The sequence below is a fragment of the Lotus japonicus genome, chromosome 4 (genome assembly GCF_012489685.1).
Source record: "Lotus japonicus ecotype B-129 chromosome 4, LjGifu_v1.2".
NCBI lineage: Eukaryota > Viridiplantae > Streptophyta > Magnoliopsida > Fabales > Fabaceae > Lotus > Lotus japonicus.
In genome coordinates this window covers 22,026,681-22,044,111 of record NC_080044.1, presented here as the reverse complement: position 1 = coordinate 22,044,111, position 17,431 = coordinate 22,026,681, and the positions used below count along the sequence as shown (strand labels likewise).

The 17,431-nt window shown below is 33.9% G+C and overlaps 1 protein-coding gene across 1 annotated transcript; it reads left to right on the top strand.

Moving 5' to 3' along the window:
• The first annotated feature begins 2,114 nt into the window (after positions 1-2,114).
• Positions 2,115-11,674, top strand: LOC130710617 (long-chain-alcohol oxidase FAO4A-like). The gene is made up of 3 exons (XM_057559946.1): positions 2,115-2,539; positions 3,874-4,143; positions 9,558-11,674. Exons 1-3 carry the CDS (start codon positions 2,204-2,206, stop codon positions 11,391-11,393), a joined length of 2,442 nt encoding a protein of 813 aa, XP_057415929.1. The 5' UTR covers positions 2,115-2,203; the 3' UTR covers positions 11,394-11,674.
• The last annotated feature ends 5,757 nt before the right edge of the window (positions 11,675-17,431 follow it).

Here is a 17,431-nt window from a genome sequence, read left to right as displayed (position 1 = left end):
ATATTATTAGAGTATAAGGCAGTTAAACTCAATGTTTGTTATGAGTTTGTTATAGTTAGTTGCGGTTAGTTGTTAACCCTGGTTAGCCAGCTGTCAACTCTAGTTAGTTCAGTTAGAACTATGGTTAGGCTAGATAGCTTGTTTAGCAAGCTACTCTCTCAAGTATAAATACTGAGACTCACTCTTGTAATCACACCTTTGATTCAATGATAATTTCTATTCAGTTTTTCAGTTTCTGCTTAGGTTCTCAACATGGTATCATGAGCACGGTTAGATCCTTGTGATTTTCTTCTTCGATTCTTGTGATTTTCTTCTTCTTCTTCAACCATGGCTGAAATTCCAGCAAATCCAGGAGCACAACACAGTGTTACCAATGGTTTAGCACACAAAATTTCGATCAAGCTTGATGATACGAATTTTCGTTCCTGGCGCCAAATTGTTGAAGGCGTTGTTCGTTCTCATCGATTGCAGAGCTTTCTGAAAGATCCAGAAATTCCTCCTCGTTTTCTCTCTGAAGAAGATCGAGTGAGCGCTACTGAGAATCCAGCTTACACGAACTGGATTCAGCAAGATTCAGCGTTGTTTACATGGCTTCTTTCGTCTCTTTCTGACTCTGTTCTTCCTACTGTGGTGAATTGCAAGCAGTCCTGGAAGATTTGGGAGCAAATTCTCGAACGGAGTTACGCACAATCACCAAGGGCTCAAAGACTATTCAGTTTTTCAGATTCTGCTTAGGTTCTCAATATATATATATATATTGAAACTTATATAAAAACATTTCATAAGCTTTTCACTAATAATGTAAAAATATATATTTGTTATATAAAATATATTTTATAAATTTTTTAGAAATAGTTGAACTAAACACATTTCCTATGTTTTCATTTTCAGAAAATGAAAAATAAGAAGTTAAACCAAACATGTTTTTTAAATATCAAAAAATTGAAAATGAAAATCATTTTCAGAAAATAGAATTAGAAAATGAAAACAGAAAATGTTTTCTCAAACCAAACAGGCCCTAAGAGAGCAGTTCTTGGTGGCAAGATCATCCACGAACGAAGCACAACCAATTTTGTGACCGATCAAACTTTTACAATGCAAGTGCCGTGCCTGGTGTACACTCCTCCTTATCGTGTCTTACAAATTGTGTCTTACACCATTACGCAAAATACAATTATGGAATATATTAATTATTACCATTAGGTTTCTCATTTAATAATGGAATCTTTTCCTCTTGTAACAAAAACAATTTAATTTTGGAATCTTCTTTTATGGGTGTTAATACGGTGCATTCCAAATAGCAGGTTTTGAAACATTTCAGTTCTTTATAAAATATAAATAACTAAATTGCAAATTATAAATGTTTGTTATAAAAAAAAATTGTATAAATAATCTATGTGAGTTATTAACGCACAATTCAAAGAACCAATCAGATTTGTTATAAATAAATTAATAAGTAAAATATAGAAATTTCAACTCATTTATCTTCAATGTGATTGGATGATATGTTATTTAACTCAAATTTTCTCATAGATCATTTAGACAACCCCTAAAAGGATCATGACAAATTAAGTTTTAAGGGTATGAATATCTCTCACTTTTAGATAAGTACTATAGGAATTGTGTTTTAATTGTATATAATTATTCTTGTTCATTTCAGTTTTGTATTATTCAAATTCAAAAGTAAAATTTTGGATAAAATACATTTAATTACCTTCTCGAAATTTTCTACAAAAACATTTAACCTCATTTAGCATTTTTAGCTTAAAACTCAAAATTTCAGCTTTAACTTAAAAGTAGGTTTTAAGACAGAAAAAAAACCGAGTCAAATGATACCTAAGTGTTTTTTTAGCAAACTTGGAAGGTATAAATGTATTTTACCCTAAAATTTTCCTATCAGATTAAGGTAATTATACACAAATTCAAACTATTAATTATTGGTAATTATATAATTTCAAACTATTAATTAATTACCATTAATTTTTTTCGATTTGAACTATGTAACTTATTAGTTATTTGATTTTATATAATTATTACAAATACTTCATGATTTGCAATTTATTAATCACATTCAATTTTCATTCAATTTATTTTATTTCAAAATTTGGGGCACTTGTTATGAAGTTATTATATAAAGTCCAGGCGTTGCTGAGACTTTTATACCAAGCCTTTGGCTATTTGTAAAAGAGAAACAAAACCAATAATGGAGAACAATAGAGAGAGCAATAGCAGAAGTGGTAGCTTCAGGTTGGGTTTGGGTTTGGGAGTGAACGAGGCAAAAGTTCACACCGTGATTGAGCTCGGTAGTGTTGATACACAAGGTCTTCTTCTTAATGGTGGTGGTGATGTTGGTGGTGAGGAGAGAGAGAAACAAGAAAAGGCTCCTACGAACTCTCTCTCTCCTAGGCAGATGAAGTCCCTCGTTTCTCTCTGTGACACCATCTTACCTTCCATCAAAGACAACGTTGCAGGTTCCTCTGATGAATCTGTGGCCAATTTCTACCGCACTTCAGCTTCCATGGCTGGCACACATGAACGTGTAGGACTAGCCACACCTTTTTACCTTAAAATTTTCATCTTTCCCTTGCACTTTTAATAATGTTTTGTTTGTATCAATTTTCTTGTTGGGTTTAGATTTTATTCAGATACTTTTTTTTCATCTGATTTCCACTAATTTTTTCTTCATATTTCTCTTTTTACTCAACACATCATCTGTCATATTTTTAATTTCTTTATCTTTTAATTTGTTCATATCTCATAATATAGCAATCTTTTTTTCTTTTTCTTACAACACTCATCCTGGCGGAAGTGGGAGAGAGACACATAAAATTTTCTATCTATTCTCTTCATAAAAAACTTACCGGGAAAAGAGTTTGAAAAAAATGATACTCTTGACTTTTAGGAAAGATTTGATAAATAAAATTATTTTATCCATATTTATTTTTTTTCATCCATACAGTCATACAGACACCTCCTTGAATAGAGTATATTTTACCAGATAAGTGAGTAGAAGATATAGTCCAAAAATGGAATTCATATCTCTTTGCGTCAATCATTCTCAGATTGTAGCTTCCTTGTGTATATTCTTTGAACTTGGTGACAACTCTATGGGCAGCCAACAACTACAATTAATTAAAACCTCCATCTTATTAAAGTCACTTAAGATTTAATGTTAAGATGTAACGCAAGTACTTATGATAGAGTCAAACATTTTTTTTTTTACAAATGGAAGTAACTCGTATTTTATAGAGTCAAACATATATATAATTTATAGAATAAAATCATTCCACATTTTTATTTGTCATGATATATAAAAATGGAAAAAAATCTGATTCACAAATTAAAGAACATAATTGAAAATTAATTATACCGCCACATATAAAACATATTATAAGTAATATATACTAAATTATATATTATTTTTTGAGAAAAAACTTGATGCACCGACGGTGTAAAGTTTTTTTACACCGTCAACCAATCAGATTTTAAGGATGTGAGAAAATCTCTCTTTTCATTTAATTTCTTTGATTGACATGTCACATCCTTGAAATCTGATTGGTTGACGGTGTAAAAAAACTTTACACCGTCGGTGCATCAAAATTAAACTCTATTTTTTATAACAAGTACAAACATGATTCATAGGTGAACAAATCTTAATTTTCGTTTGGATATGCAGTTTCAAGATCAACTTCAGTATGTGCACTCACAAATCTAACCTGAAAACTTGATTTAAGTTTATGTTTAAAATATAAATTTATAATTTCATAATATAAATCAAAGATGATGATTGAAGCAGTTCTTGACAGAAATCAGGTAGGTAATCCTAGTTATATATGTACTAACATGTATGTTGTGTTTTGCTTTGCTTTACAGCTTGGGATTCTGATAAGTGAGAAATTGAAACACCCAAGTACATGGTTGTTCTTGTTGACGCTATGGCTACTATCAACATGGTTCGGCACATTCATACTGTGCGGCATGGCGAGCCTCTCAATGAAGTTCCCCTTCTTCCACAGCTACCCTGACCTGTCACCGGAAAAACGCCAAAAAATTTTGAAGTCTTGGTCTCTCAGTTACTTTCGTCTCCTGAGGATGTTTTTCAGGACCATCAAGCTTCTCACGCTCCTAAGCTTCTTTACTCAGGTTAGAGTACTTTGTTTTAATTTTTGATAAAGTAAAAGAATTTAGGTTAGATTAAAGTAGTACACCTCATTCATTTCAAACTGCACCAAGTGCAGACCTTGCACGAATTCATAAACATTTTGCATTTAATGTGTCCTGCTTCTTCCTCTCTTTCTTTCAAGTTTTGCATGTCATTAATAACTGTTGCTATCTTCAGCTTGCTTGCCACTCTTGTGCGAGGAACTCGTTTAATGTTTGGACTTTGGACCCTGTTAAAGCTGGGTATATAAATATATTTGAATTGAATTTTGCACTATAACACGCGCACGCGCACACACACATTTAGGAAGGTGGTTCTAGTTTAAGTGAAGGCTTTATTGTTCAAGTCCTTCAAAATACAGCAAGGTTAAATACTTGACAATGAGAGTTTTACCGCTTATAGTGGTCGTATCCTGCTTCATTTAGAGATGAAACCAACATAAGCTATGTTTACGCATATAACACACACATTAAGAGAGTGATACCAACATAAGCTATATTTAGATACTCCTTAGTCCCAGTGCAACTGATGATTAACCGTGAATAAAACTCGATCTTCTTATGAATTTTGATGAAGCTCTGTTCATGTTGCATTTAACTGGTATACAAACACACAAATGTTTTTTTTGAATATACTTATGCATAAATTTCTTATTACTATAAGTAATCAATACATTTGCCTACTTTTAAAAATTCAATACATTTGCCTCGTAAATTGAGTAATCAATTTTTAAAAAAAATATGTTCAATTTTCCAATTATATGAAATGTGTTCAAATGCGGTTTTGTAGTGTTTCTTTTAAAACAAATACAATCTAATAGATGATGAAATCATATACCAGGGAATTAGTCAGGAAATACTTCTAATAGCTATAAAATTTTAGAAGGAACATTAATCTCTACTCTAGCTAATATGAACCTTTTTACTAACTAATAAATGGTGTAATGTATATTATATGGGAATTGTTATTCAGACCCTCCCACAGCTATTCAGACTCCCCTTAAATGTGTAAAAATACTAAAATGCCCTTAATAAAAAAATATAAAAAATTCTCACTCACATTCTCTCTCCTCTCTCCTTACCTCTTTCTTCCACCACCCTCCACCTCCGCCGCCACCACCACCGTCACCACCACCACCATCACCACAACAACAACCTCCATATTCCCCTCTCTATCTCCTCTTTCCTCTTTCCTCCACCACCGTCACCACCGTCACCACCACCTCTATCACCACCACCGTCACCACCATCTTTGTCACCACCACCGTCACCACCACCACCACAACAACAACCTCCATCTTCCTCTCTCTCTCTCTCTCTTCTTTTCTACTGTTAAAGTGTCGTTTTTATAATTGCTGTTTTTTTTCTGCAACCTAACGCACTTTGAAAGTGCGACCCTAACGCACGTTCAAAGTGAGACACTGCGTTCGACAAAGGTATTTTTGAATTTCTTAAAATATTTTGGGTCTGAATAACAATTCTCATATTATATAAACATTATGTACGTACGTGGAATGCACGTATTGTTATTGGTTTTATTTTCTAAAAAAATTGTGATTGGTTATGATTTGCTAGGTATCAACTTTGTTGTCCAATATATAATGGATAATATTTATATAAGTGAGGTATTAATGTTATGTCTAGAAGTATTGTTGAGTCGTGAGTGAAAGGGATAGGAAAGAAGATGGAATGAAAGGGATGCAAGTGGTTTGGTGGAGGAATGGTATATATCCTCTTGTTTATTTATACTCCCTCTGTTCATATATACATCATCCGGTCCCTATTATAAGCAAAAAAAACAACATTTCAATTCATTCAATAAATGATATATATTTATTAAAGAATTTAAAAACTTGTTTTTTGCTTATAATAGTGATCGAAGGGTGTAACTGACACTATTTCTAGCTAAATTTTGTTCCTAATTATCTGTCACTTTATAAAGTTCAAGAGAGCATTAATTATACTTTATCAATTGTACCCTTCATTTATTGGTGGTAGGAAAATTGAAAAATTAGAATTATTAAGAGAGATAAATAGGAAGTTAGATTTAATTTGTAATTTTAATAAAACAAAAATATTAATTGTTAATTTTTAATACTTGTGCAACAACCTTAAAGTGTCAGTTTTATATAGGAACGGAGAGAGTATGTTTGCATAAAGAAATGAAAAACAGTGTCATTGTCCATCCACCATCCGGTAGGGGTGTTCGCGGATTGGATTGGATCGGTTTTGAGGAGAAAAATCATCCGATTCGATCTCATCGGTTTTATGATTTTGTCATCTAATGGATATTTTACTAAATCCAAATTCGAACCAATCCGATCCAATCCGATCCAATCTATAGTGGTTTGGATTGGATTGGATTGTTCGGTTTTTGTTTCACTTTTTTATACTTTGAAACTGTGTTGTATAAATTTTAAAAATATATAATATATGATAAATACAACGATACAAAATTTATAACATTAATATAGCATTTATAAATTATAACATAGTCAACATATTTTTAAATTATGATTATAATTGTTTACTTTGATGCATGTATATAGTTTAAATAATTATTTGAACTTTTTTTATTAAAACGTAATTTTATAAATAAGCATGTGTGATATAATCAATATATATACAATAAATATGTATTATGTAAGTGTAAATGAAATGATATATGTATAATTAAAAGTATACATATTTGTGAATGTTCGGTTTGGATTGGATTAGTTCGGTTTTGGAAATCAAATCCGAAATCCGATCCGATCCAATAAATAATTTCGGTTTTTTCAATTTTCAGTCCGTTCGGTTTTCGGTTTGATTGGATTTCGGTTTTTTTGATCGGTTTGTCGGTTTTGTTTGGATTGGTTCGGTTATGAACACCCCTGCCATCCGGCATAACCTAAGAACTGGAAAGCTTCAAAAAGAGTTTATATGATACGGTTTTAATTCTATATGATATGACATTTATCAAATACATTGATCACTATATTTTCTCTTTTATTTTAAGTTAAATTTAGGGACATTTTATGTCGATTTCTTTATGTATCTCTAACATACACCAAATTCAAGGCATTATTTATGAGAGGCAAATTTTGTATGTTACACTGTTAGTAATGACGTGTCATTCTCATTTAATTACACATCCGTTATAGGTTATCAATTAAATTAAATCGATGTTTTTTAATTAATTATTTAACCAAATATTTTTCTTCTTTTGCTTTTTTTTAATAACATTCTATTCAATTTTCTCCTGACGCTGACCCTTTGTTTAAAGATTATATATATTAAATTAAATTAATTTGGGATATGATATGGTATTTAATGGAGAGTGCATTGGAAAGAAAATAAGTTTGGGGGATATAAAGAGGAATAATATTTTTGTTTACACATCGGAAAATAAATTGCGCCTTCCAGGAATCAATCCCTAGACCTACTTCACCCAACTTATATGTCCCCTAACTCTTAGCACTTGAGCTATCATTCTGGAACGGATAGTAAAATAATATAGAATGTAATAAATGTTTTCTCCTTAACTGTTAAAATATTTTATTAAAATGTTACGCATTCATTCAGATTAGTTTATAAGTTTCTTAAGATATAAATTTATTCCCTATTTAAACAAATTATTATCATAAAATAGGATTGATCCTGAAATTGTTGGGCGCCGGTAAGTTTATCTTTTGAAAAAAAAAATTCATACGATCTCTAGTTTCTGATTGTGTAAATTGTCGCTCATGTTAGTCTATACATGGATTAAGTTGATCGACGTTTTATTTGACTGTTGTGACTAACTTGAGTGACATTTTACACAATTAGAAACAACGGAGGTATTTTCTAAATCTAAAAACTAATTTGCCATGTCCAATACTTTCGTAGTCCAATTTAATAATTCACTCAACTTATAGCAAACTGGCCCGCGTGGAGCCAACACATATATTAGAGGACCATTGCTGTTCCACAATAATAGTGAGATTTGATTGGAATATCGACCCAAATTGAAGCCTAAGCTGTGCCGTACTGGTTACAGCTCATGTTCTACCAACATGCATTCACTCCAATTGTATTGTACAATCTTCAAAAATTGCACGCGCTCAATTAGACCATGACGAGTGGATCCATGTAAACGGATCCCTATTAGAATTGGTTTAGGCCTAACTCTCCTCTAAAAGTTTTTTCCTCATGTTTAATGTTAGATATTTGGAGTGTTAAATTTTCAAAAGTAGACATATGCGGTTGATGGTGATCACCAATAAACAAATCTAGAATAGACTTTAATACCATATTAAAAACATATTAGGTCTAATTCTAATCTAAAGACTAGCTCAGACATGAAGATTGTATTCCCATATAAAAGAATTATTTTAACCATACCACTTCACCATATCACTGGCAAATGTGGGAACTTAACAATTTCCTTGTTAAACTAGTGTTAGTAGTTTTAGATAAAAGTTGTGTCACTAGATTACAAAATTCATGGTCAAAACACTGTCCCACTAGAACTGGAAACCGAGTGATGTTAGTCCAAGGAACAAAGGCGTTAACTTGGAAGGGAAATTCATTTAGTTAGCATCTAAGATGACACTTACTTCTTCATGTGCCCCAAATTATAGTCTATAAAACATTTCAGATGATAATAGAGTATACAGTCCCAAACATGACCTTGGCCTTCCTTCCAGTGGGGTTTGATGTGTAAGAAAAAATATATTACCATTACATGTATTTTAATTTCAGTCTTACAGTTCAATGCACCACTTTAAAATTGAACAGACAATATTATGTACAAAATCATAAGGTACTTATTAAGTGCGCACCATTTTTTCGAGTTTGATTTTTATCTGAATCTTGTTTCATAGTTATAAAGTTAAGGTAAAACAAATCATTAGGATTAGGTTAGTGGTGAGGAACTTGGTAATTGCAAGAGCATAGCCTCAACCTTGTTTTGGTTGATAATAAATTCCACTTTATTCTTTTTATTTTCAACATATTCCATCTTATTGCTACTACTAATAAAAGAAAAACAATAGACCACAAACGTGGCCCAAAGTTTCTCAGAAGACTGGAAAGTAAAGATCAGAATCCATGCAAATGTTTCCCAAACTGTAGCCCACATTGGCAAAAAATAGAAGATACAAATTGGGTTCAGGCCAGGTACCACACTAACCCGACATAGATTAAGTCCCTTACTTATGGAGTTAGTCCATACATATAAACTTTGAAGTTGAAATCTAACTACTAACTTGCCAATAGACGATTATAACTCTGCAATTTATCTTCTATATGTCTCTATCCTAAAGAGATAAATTTATCACAATGCAGCTACAAAGTGTTTAGCATATGATCACATTTGTCTGTTTTTCTGGTAAGCTTGGATCCATGTACTCACGCCAGAATTGTTCCATTTTCAGCAAGATGAAGGAGATAACCCATCATGGAATGCAATTGGATATTGCGGAACAGATCCAGAGTTCAAAGCACAGTTGAAGAACCATCTTTCACAAAGAACATCAAAAGGAGGAGGACATGAGGAAAAAGAAGAGGATGATTATGATGAAGAAGTTGTAGGACCTCTTTACAAAGGTCTTGTCCATCTGAATTACCCACGAGACATCATTACAGATTCTCTAAGACGATTCGGAATCCCAGTCTCTGTTACTCCTCAAAAGAATAAACCTTCTAGCATCTCATCTCCTTCTCTAGTTTTCAAATGTGATGCAGTGGTTGTTGGTTCTGGCTCAGGAGGTGGTGTGGTAGCTGGAGTTCTAGCAAAAGCTGGATACAAAGTGCTGGTCTTGGAGAAAGGAAGCTATTTCGCGAGGAACAATCTTTCCTTACTGGAAGGACCAAGCATGGATCAAATGTACCTCTCCAATGGTTTGGTTGCATCAGATGATATGGCTGTGTTAATTCTAGCAGGATCCACAGTTGGTGGAGGGTCTGCAATCAACTGGTCAGCCAGTATCAAAACCCCTCAGCATGTATGCAAGGAGTGGTGCGACCGCCACGAGCTAGAGCTATTTGAAAGTAAATTATATAAAGAAGCCATGGATACTGTGTGTGAGAAAATGGGAGTCCAATCTGAGTTTGAAGATGAAGGTTTTAATAATGCAGTCCTAAGAAGAGGGTGTCAAGAAATGGGGTATCCTGTTAGCAACATTCCTCGGAATGCTCCACCAGATCACTATTGCGGTTGGTGTTTCATGGGATGCAAGGATGGAAGGAAGAAGGCTACATCAGAAACATGGCTGGTGGACTTGGTAAAATCAGGTAATGGAGCAATCCTCCCCAATTGTGAGGCTATACAAGTCTTGCATAAGAAAATGAAAGGAAGAGACAAAAAAGTGGCCAGTGGAGTTGCTTTTCAAATTGACTACAAGGGACACAAGGACATTTGTGTGGTGGAGTCCAAGGTCACAATTGTAGCCTGCGGAGCACTCCGCACTCCAGAATTACTCAAAAGAAGCGGCTTGAGGAACGAAAACATAGGGAGAAACTTGCATCTTCATCCAGTGACAATGGCTTGGGGCTACTTCCCGGATACGCCTTCACCCGACTCTTGGCCAGAGGAACATAAGAAAAGCTATGAAGGAGGGATTATGACAGCAATGTCCACAGTTGTTGCAGAGTTTGACAAATCTGGATATGGTGCAGTGATCCAAACACCTGCACTACATCCTGGTATGTTCTCACTTCTCATGCCATGGGTTTCTGGAAAGGACATAAAAGATCGAATGAGCAAATTCTCCAGAACAGCTCATGTTTTTGCACTGGCAAGGGACCAAGGGTCAGGAACTTTGAATTCACCAAGCTGTATAAGCTATCAGATGAAAGATGCAGACGAAGAGAGTTTGCAGAAAGGAATTGAGAAGGTACTGAGAATCCTCGCAGCGGCTGGAGCTGAAGAAATTGGGACACATAACAATAAGGGAAGGAGCTTAAATGTTAAGCAGGTGAGCTATCATGAATTCGAGAAGTTTGTGAAAGAAGAAAGCTCAAGGCCAATAACAGACCTTTCAACACCAATATGCTCAGCACATCAGATGGGGAGTTGTCGGATGGGAACTAATCCAAAGGAATCAGTGGTGAACCAGATGGGGGAGACATGGGAGGTGGAGGGTCTTTATCTGGCAGACACGAGTGTCTTTCCTACAGCTTTGGGTGTGAATCCAATGGTCACTGTTCAGGCTATTGCTTACTGCACCGCACAACATGTTCTGGAAGTTCTTCAAAGGAAAAGAAGGTGAGGGGGAAAAAATCTTTTGCTGGTTATGCGAAAACACAAGAGCATTCTAGTTACAATAATTTTAAAGGAGATGATCCACATTAATAAAAGTGATGAAGTAAACTTTTGAAGACTGAGACATGCCTGGTTTTCCCCTGTGTATCCAATGTTTGAAGGCTGAGACATGCCTTGTTTTCCTTGTAGCTATATGTACTTGAAGGCTCTTGTTTTCCTTGTTGCTATATGTAATCGCTCGTTATATACGCTTGTAGCTATATGTGATCACATTTTCTTTCATGGCCACTATGCTTACTGTGTTGGTGACCTTTATTTTTGCTTTCATGATCCTACAATATTTACCCATTCATTTTCCTTTTCATCTCATTTCGACCCATTTTTTTCGTAAATCTCACTTCTTTTTCTATCACATTACTCATTATATCTCTCAGTTTTGTTTCTATCTATCAATGAACATGCTAAGATTACTCCTACTATAAAATGCAGAGCCCTATTAACATGACAGTTTGAGGATGCTAAGATTACTCATCCTATAAGTCTCAGACTAAGTAAACAACCCTAGTACAAATTTAATAAATTCAATCATATTAAAATATCAAAAGGAATGGGATTTATGGGCCTTGCCCCTCCATGTCACCAAAAAAAAAAGGAATGGGATTTATGGTTGAAAAATGAAATGCAGCAACACAAGAATCTTATTCAAATACAATGGAACCAGCAATACTGCACCTACGCTTTAACTAACAATTGATAACTAAAATCTACACTCATGAAATTTGTGTTTAGCATTATGTTAGTTTCAAATACAATTCAATAAATTAATCTGAAGTTATCAATCAATACACTTTGTGATTTCAATTACCAACCAAACCACTACACTTACCAGTTACCACATCAAGCCCATCGAAGTGCGAGCCCCAGAACCACCGCTCCGCCTCCATGAATCGGAAGCATCATCAAACCAAAGCACGTGTTTCCAAAGTACCGGTAACCACTATCGAATCGATCCCTGCCGGAAGCTGCGTCTTCGACGAGCCACCGTGACAGCCACCGCGTCTATTAAGCACGTAGGACACGAGCACGCCAACTCCGTCGCAGACCCCGTTTATGTTTTTGCTCGAACCAAACTCCCTTTCCTCTTCCATTTCTATTTTGAATGTCTTTAATGGCGTGTTTCCATCTCCGGCACACACTCCAGACCAAAAGCATTTTTTTTTAACATAGGCTCACTTATCGTATTAAGTATAACCATTTATAAAATATAATAAAAACATTATTGGTTTATTTATAGTTTGGTGCTAAAAGTGTATTTATAAGTTTAATTCATCAAAATCTCTAAAACATTTAAATGGTGGATTATTTCATTTAACCTACATATGAGAAATTAAGCATGATAAGACTCTAACGTATAAGCTACTACCACACAGCAACCAAAACCATCGCCTCCACCATCACTTCCACCATCATCGTTGCCGCCATCACCACTTCCATCGCCACCACCACTGCCTCTGTCATTAGTCTCTACCATTGCCACCATGAGAACCATCATTGTCACTATCGTCACTATTATCTTACAACACTACCATAATCTCGACCACCGTACACTCATCGGTAATATTTACCAGCAAATTTCAAAAACTCATCGGTAAATTATTGACGGTCGGATTCGTCGGTAGCTTATTGAAAACTTAAACTATAGTTAATTTACACAATTTACTAGGGATCAAAGTGCTTCGTAAGTAGAACAAAAAATTCATTTTTTGCACTCTTCGTTGAAATGTAAAAATAGAACACAAGAAAAGGGATTTGAATTGTGTTGTTTTAAGACTTTCATTTTTTTCAAAAGATTATTAGTTTTAGATGAAAAATTTCGCAATCGTTTAGTGCAGCGGATAAAAGAGTGAATGAGTAAATGATAGAGACACAGCGATATATCATGGTTCACCCCCAAACGATGGGACTACGTCTAGTCCTTTGCTTAACCAAGATTTTACTAACCAAGTATCAAGGACTTCTCCCACAAGTATTCACCAGGACTTCTCCCACAAGTATTATCCATGATTTCTCCTAACAAGTATTAGACATGACTTCTCCCAACCAAGTATTCTACAGGACTTCTCGTAATCAAGTATTGTGAAGAACTTCTCTTTAAGTATTATACAGGACTTCTCCTAACAATCTTTTTCAAGATCGTTTGCTTCTACAAGTTCTCTTCTCACGAGAGGGATAATAGAAAATTCTGAGCACGGAAACTACAAAGCATTTGATAAGTTTTGACCCTGTGATATACTTTTAGTTCTAGATATAAAGAGTGTGGGATAAGGATTTGACTCTTAGAAATTTCTCTTACACGATGTCAAAAGATTTGACTCTTAAGCTTGTTTTTTATTTCTTGCTTCTTGCTTTGATCGCTAGGATAATTTAAATAGAGATTGGATCGTTGGTTGCAGAAATCCTTAAGCCTTGCTTTTATACTTCTTGATCTTCTATGAGAGAGATTATAGTCGTTGAAGCTTGTTCTTCACAAAGATTATAACCGTTGGATCAAACGATGATTTTATGTACTTGTTGTCAGATGCAATAAATGCATGACACTGTTTGATGAAGACCTTTTACCCAAAAGATGTAGTTTGTCAGTTGGTAGGTGCCATTGGTCTTTGCTTCTATATGTTGATGAGCAAATATGGCAACTTGATGGTGACAACGGTGTACTTCATCTTTAACCATTGTGCTTTGTCAGAGCACGTGCTCTTCAGACTTCTTTTCCAAGTTTGTCTGAGATATTTTTTTGATTCAAAGATGGCGCTCATTTTTCAAACATTGCAACTTGCTTTGATTGATAGTATTGAGGCGTTCATTTGCTTCAGACGATCTTTTTTCCTCATACAGTCTTCTTCCTTTTTCTTCCATTGGTCACTTTGAGCTAGACGATAGACTTTGACCACTGGATTTTAGTTTCTTCCTAGGAATTGAACTGTCTTTTATGTAAGCTATTTGGCTTGAAACAAAGTGGGCATAGATGATGAGTCAAAGTGTTCTTGAAATATTAATTTCTTAGTATTTCACTTATACCCTTAAAATTATTATCATTCAAAACATGATAAACGATATGAGTAAACGTTTGAACTTAAAATCCGTGACAATATGACAACAATTTAAAACCACCTACTAATTTTCACCATTTTGATAAGTATCTATTTAATGAAATCATAACTACTGAATGATTGCTCATGAACATATAAATTTGTATGGAACTTAGACATATGAGGTTTAACATATTATCATGAAGAGCGTATCGAATTAAAACTGAAATATTTCATAACTGGTGGAACATATCATCCACAGTAAAGCGGGTATTTTTTTCGTCCAACCATTAATTACTATATCAACAAAGCACACATTGAATATTATTAAATACTAACAAATATTAACTTACAACAAAATAAATCATATAATTATTAAACATATTAATTTCGTACAATAATTATTAAGGTACTAATAAAAATATGAGACATATGGGTTGGGATGAGAGAGATTTGGGGATCAATTCTTGAAGAGTGAAATTTATCTTTTCGATGTAAAAAAAAAACTAGTAAATATAATTTAATATAAACAAAACTCAACTACCTCAATGATGTCTCGCCTATAAAAAAAACCTCAATGATGTCTCAAACTTTGTAAACATGCGTCACAAATGCTACTAATACTACAAAATGAAAAAACTAATTATAAAAACAATATATAAATAACTAAATAAATAAAATCTATAAACAATAAATGAATTGAAAAAAAGGAGAAAAGAAGAAAGGAGATGTGAGTGAAAATGGTGCGCAATGCTTCTATCACTGACATCGTCTTAAGCCATTAGCCACGGCTTAAGGCATGCAACTTCATCACTGAAATCAACTTCCGCAAACAAGTAACTTTTCTAGGGAAAGTTATAATGTGTAATAACATAAAATATTGGTGCCATAAGAAATATTGCTTCAATCTGTTGATGAGCAAATATGGCAACTTGATGGTGACAATGTTGTACTTCAGCTTTTGTCATTATGCTTTATCAGAGCACGTGCTCTTCAGACTTCTTTTCCAAGTTTGTCTGAGATATTTTTTTGATTCAAAGATGGCGCTCATTTTTCAAACATTGCAACTTGCTTTGATTGATAGTCTCAGGCGTTCATTTGCTTCAGACAATCTTCTTTCCTCATACAGTCTTCTTCCTTTTTCTTCCATTGGTCACTTTGAGCTAGACGATAGACTTTGACCACTAGATTTTAGTTTCTTCCTAGGAATTGAACTGTCTTTTATGTAAGCTATTTGACTTGGGCAAAACAAAGTGAGCATAGACGATGAGTCAAAGTGTTCCTGAAATATTAATTTCTTAGAATTTCACTTATGCCCTTAAAATTATTATCATTCAAAACATGATAAACGATATGAGTAAACGTTTGAACTTAAAATTTGTGACAATATGACAACAATTTAAAACCACCTACTAATTTTCACCATTTTGATAAGTATCTATTTAATGAAATTATAACTACTTAATGATTGCTCAGGAACATATAAATTTGTATGGAACTTAGACATATGAGGTTTAACATATTATCATGAAGAGCGTATCGAATTAAAACTGAAATATTTCATAACCGGTGTAACATATCATCCACAGTAAAGCAGGTATTTTTTCGTCCAACCATTAATTACTATATCAACAAAGCACACATTGAATATTATTAAATACTAACAAACATTAACTTACAACAAAATAAATCATATAATTATTAAACATATTAATTTCCTACAATAATTATTAAGGTACTAATAAATATATGAGACATATGGGTTGGGATGAGAGAGATCTGGGGATCAATTCTTGAAGAGTGAAATTTATCTTTTCGATGTAAAAAAAAAACTAGTAAATATAATTTAATATAAACAAAACTCAACTACCTTAATGATGTCTCGCCTATAAAAAAAACCTCAATGATGTCTCAAACTTTGTAAACATGCGTCACAAATGCTACTAATACTACAAAATGAAAAAACTAATTATAAAAACAATAAATAAATAACTAAATAAATAAAACCTATAAACAATAAATGAATTATAAAAAAAAAAAGAGAAAAGAAGAAATGAGATGTGAGTGAAAATGGTGGGCAATGCCTCTATCACTGACATCGTCTTAAGCCATTAGCGACGACTTAAGGCATGCAACTTCATCACTGAAATCAACTTCCGCAATCAAGTAACTTTCCTGGGGAAAGTTATAATGTGGAATAACATAAAATATTGGTGCCATAAGAAATATACGCTAAAAGCCTTCCCCTTCCTTTCATACGAGTTTGTGTAGGTCAACAATAACCAACATTTGAGAGAGGCTGCCTTAGGAGTTACCAAAGTTTTCTTATTAAGAACTACATAGAAAAGATGAAGAAATAATTTGTAAAAGGGGAAAAACATCAAGTCTCAACTGAGAATTTGAAAAAGTTCTCACAAAGGCCCATCTGTTCACGTGGAGTTGGGATGAGGCCATATTCAATTGCCTTAACATGCCCAATTAAAAGTCTATAAAAGGGAGACAAGCTCGAGAGGTGTTGAGCATGTAGTCGTACACAAATCTGAAGTGGCATCACACACTCGATCCTTTGAACCTAGTACTTTTACCACGAACTTAACACTCTTCCTTAAGCCTCAGTTAACATGAAACACTCTCTGAGACGCGTGGCCTCATACCTGAAGGACTCGCTACTAGATGACAAACTTTTGAGCCTACCCAACTTGCGACAAGATGGATACCCATAAAGGGATCTTGTTGAGAAGAGAGGATCTTCTTAGATGACCTAGAGGAACTTTTTGGACCCATGGAGAAGTTGGACTCACATTAAAGAAAATCAGAGGCTATTATTGGCAAAAAAAGGGTTCCGCACCAATCTATGAATCAATTTATGATTTATCCATCAGTCAACACCAACGTTTTTTCTATTTGTCATTTTTATCATATTTGAAACTTGAATTGGTAATCCAATTCATGAATACGT